Source organism: Rosa chinensis, chromosome 5 (assembly GCF_002994745.2).
Source record: "Rosa chinensis cultivar Old Blush chromosome 5, RchiOBHm-V2, whole genome shotgun sequence".
NCBI classification, from domain to species: domain Eukaryota; kingdom Viridiplantae; phylum Streptophyta; class Magnoliopsida; order Rosales; family Rosaceae; genus Rosa; species Rosa chinensis.
The window spans coordinates 20199182-20201076 of NC_037092.1; the positions used below are offsets into that span (position 1 = coordinate 20199182).

At 36.5% G+C, this 1895-nt stretch overlaps 1 protein-coding gene across 1 annotated transcript; it reads left to right on the top strand.

The window, feature by feature from the left end:
* On the top strand, window positions 1-1646 carry LOC112201667 (zinc finger protein CONSTANS). The gene is made up of 4 exons (XM_024342578.2): window positions 1-521; window positions 639-785; window positions 884-1081; window positions 1389-1646. The coding sequence occupies exons 1-4, from the start codon at window positions 51-53 to the stop codon at window positions 1464-1466; spliced, it is 894 nt and encodes a 297-aa protein (XP_024198346.1). The 5' UTR covers window positions 1-50; the 3' UTR covers window positions 1467-1646.
* Window positions 1647-1895: the final 249 nt, after the last annotated feature.

Genomic DNA, 1895 nt, shown 5'->3' on the forward strand with positions numbered 1-1895 from the left:
TCAACTCCCACAATTAGTTGCTCAGCTTCCCTCCTCCCCCTCTTCACCTCATGGATTCTCAATTCTATAATGACTATTCTCTCCCTTCTGAGTTTTGCGGCTACCCAACTCCGGCTGTGGTGACCGGTTGCAGTCCAGGTATGGGTGGAGCAATGTGGGGTACTAATAGTCGTGAAGAAAACCTGGTACCGATATTCTGTGATAACAATGGTACTGCTAGTTTTGATATCGTGTCACCGGAGTCTGACATCTCTTCGTGTGCTGTTGGGGTGGCAACAACGTTCCCGGAGCTACTTGGGTTTTCGGAAGACGCCGTGGCGCCTGTTTCATTTTCAGAGTATAGTCATCTGGGGTTGAACGGAATTGCAGGGCTGAATCAGAATTTTGGTGGTGGAGATTCTTACCTCCAGCTATATAATAAAGGTAATATTATGCGTGATCAGTTTGGGGATCAGGAATGCTGTACTGGATTCATACCTGCTGATTCTAAGCCTCTTGGCCTTGCTGTTCAAGAAAATTGGGTAAGCATATTGAGCTTCTGCAATGTGTTTATATGGTGCAAGGATTGTTAATTGTGCATATTTTAATGAATAAATTAATAATTAAATACTAATTGTGTACAATTTTGTTGCATATAGGGATTCAATCAAGGAAACCAGGTGCCTACAATGGAAGATCAGTCGACAAATATGAAGGTGGGACGGTATTCAGAAGAAGAGAGGAAAGAAAGGATCGAGAGATATTTGAAGAAAAGAAACCAAAGGAACTTTAACAAAACCATTAAGGTACACATCCCAGCTTCTATATAAATGAAATATTTTTTCACCACATATTTTTTTTTTAGAAATATTCATTAATAGTGATTATATCTGTCATGTTACAGTATGCTTGTCGCAAAACCCTAGCTGATAGAAGAGTCCGAGTTCGTGGGAGATTTGCAAGGAACAGCAGTAATGAACAGCTAATTAATGAAGATCTAACTCATCAAGAAATGGCAACGAAAAAGATTGATGCCAATTGCAACAATCATGTTTGCAATGACATATCTGAACAACTGTATTGTAGCAGCGGTGCCGTCCAGGTACTTACTAATTCATATGCACTTGATGTTTGTTTGTTTGTTTGTTTTTTTTTTTCCGTCAGTTTTACGTCAAAAGAAAATATATATATATATATATATATATATATATATTCTGACATCTATCTTCATTGTCCATTCGTCCTGGCTAGTACCTAGGGATACTAAGTTTTACATGATATTGGAAACACGCTTGTATATAGGATCCCAGCCTTTTTTTAGTGGTTACTTAACTTTTCGAGAACTAATAATGATAATTACATTCTGATGTTAAGTACTGATCGTGTACTAATTGATCCTAAATTTACAGATCAAATATGACGAGGAGGACTGGCTGCAAGAAGCTATGGCAAGTCTAGTGTACTTACCTTATGTCACTGCTGGCTGAGATTTGATACATATGTATAGTGCAGCTAGCTATTAATATTAATTAACTATGTCTGTCTAATTGATTAAATGAGGAGGCTGATGTTTTGAAGAGGGCATAGTCCTTGTAGAAGTTTCTTGCTAGCACCCATCTAATTAACAAGCTAGTTACTTATTGTTTGTATTTGTAATATAAATTAATTGGTCCATCGATCGGTTTTAAACTAGTTCATCATTTCTTCTTATTAAGGTTTAGTTGATTCATCTGTGCTACCAATGAATCGAAATTATATATATATATATATATATATGTATATTATATCTATCTATAACTAATTTCAACATTAGTTGAGTGCTTGTAAAGAAGCGTATATAGTGGGACATGTGCGTAAGTACCTAATAGTGGTGTTTCTAGAGGCATGATTTGATTGATTTGATCAGAGTGATGATT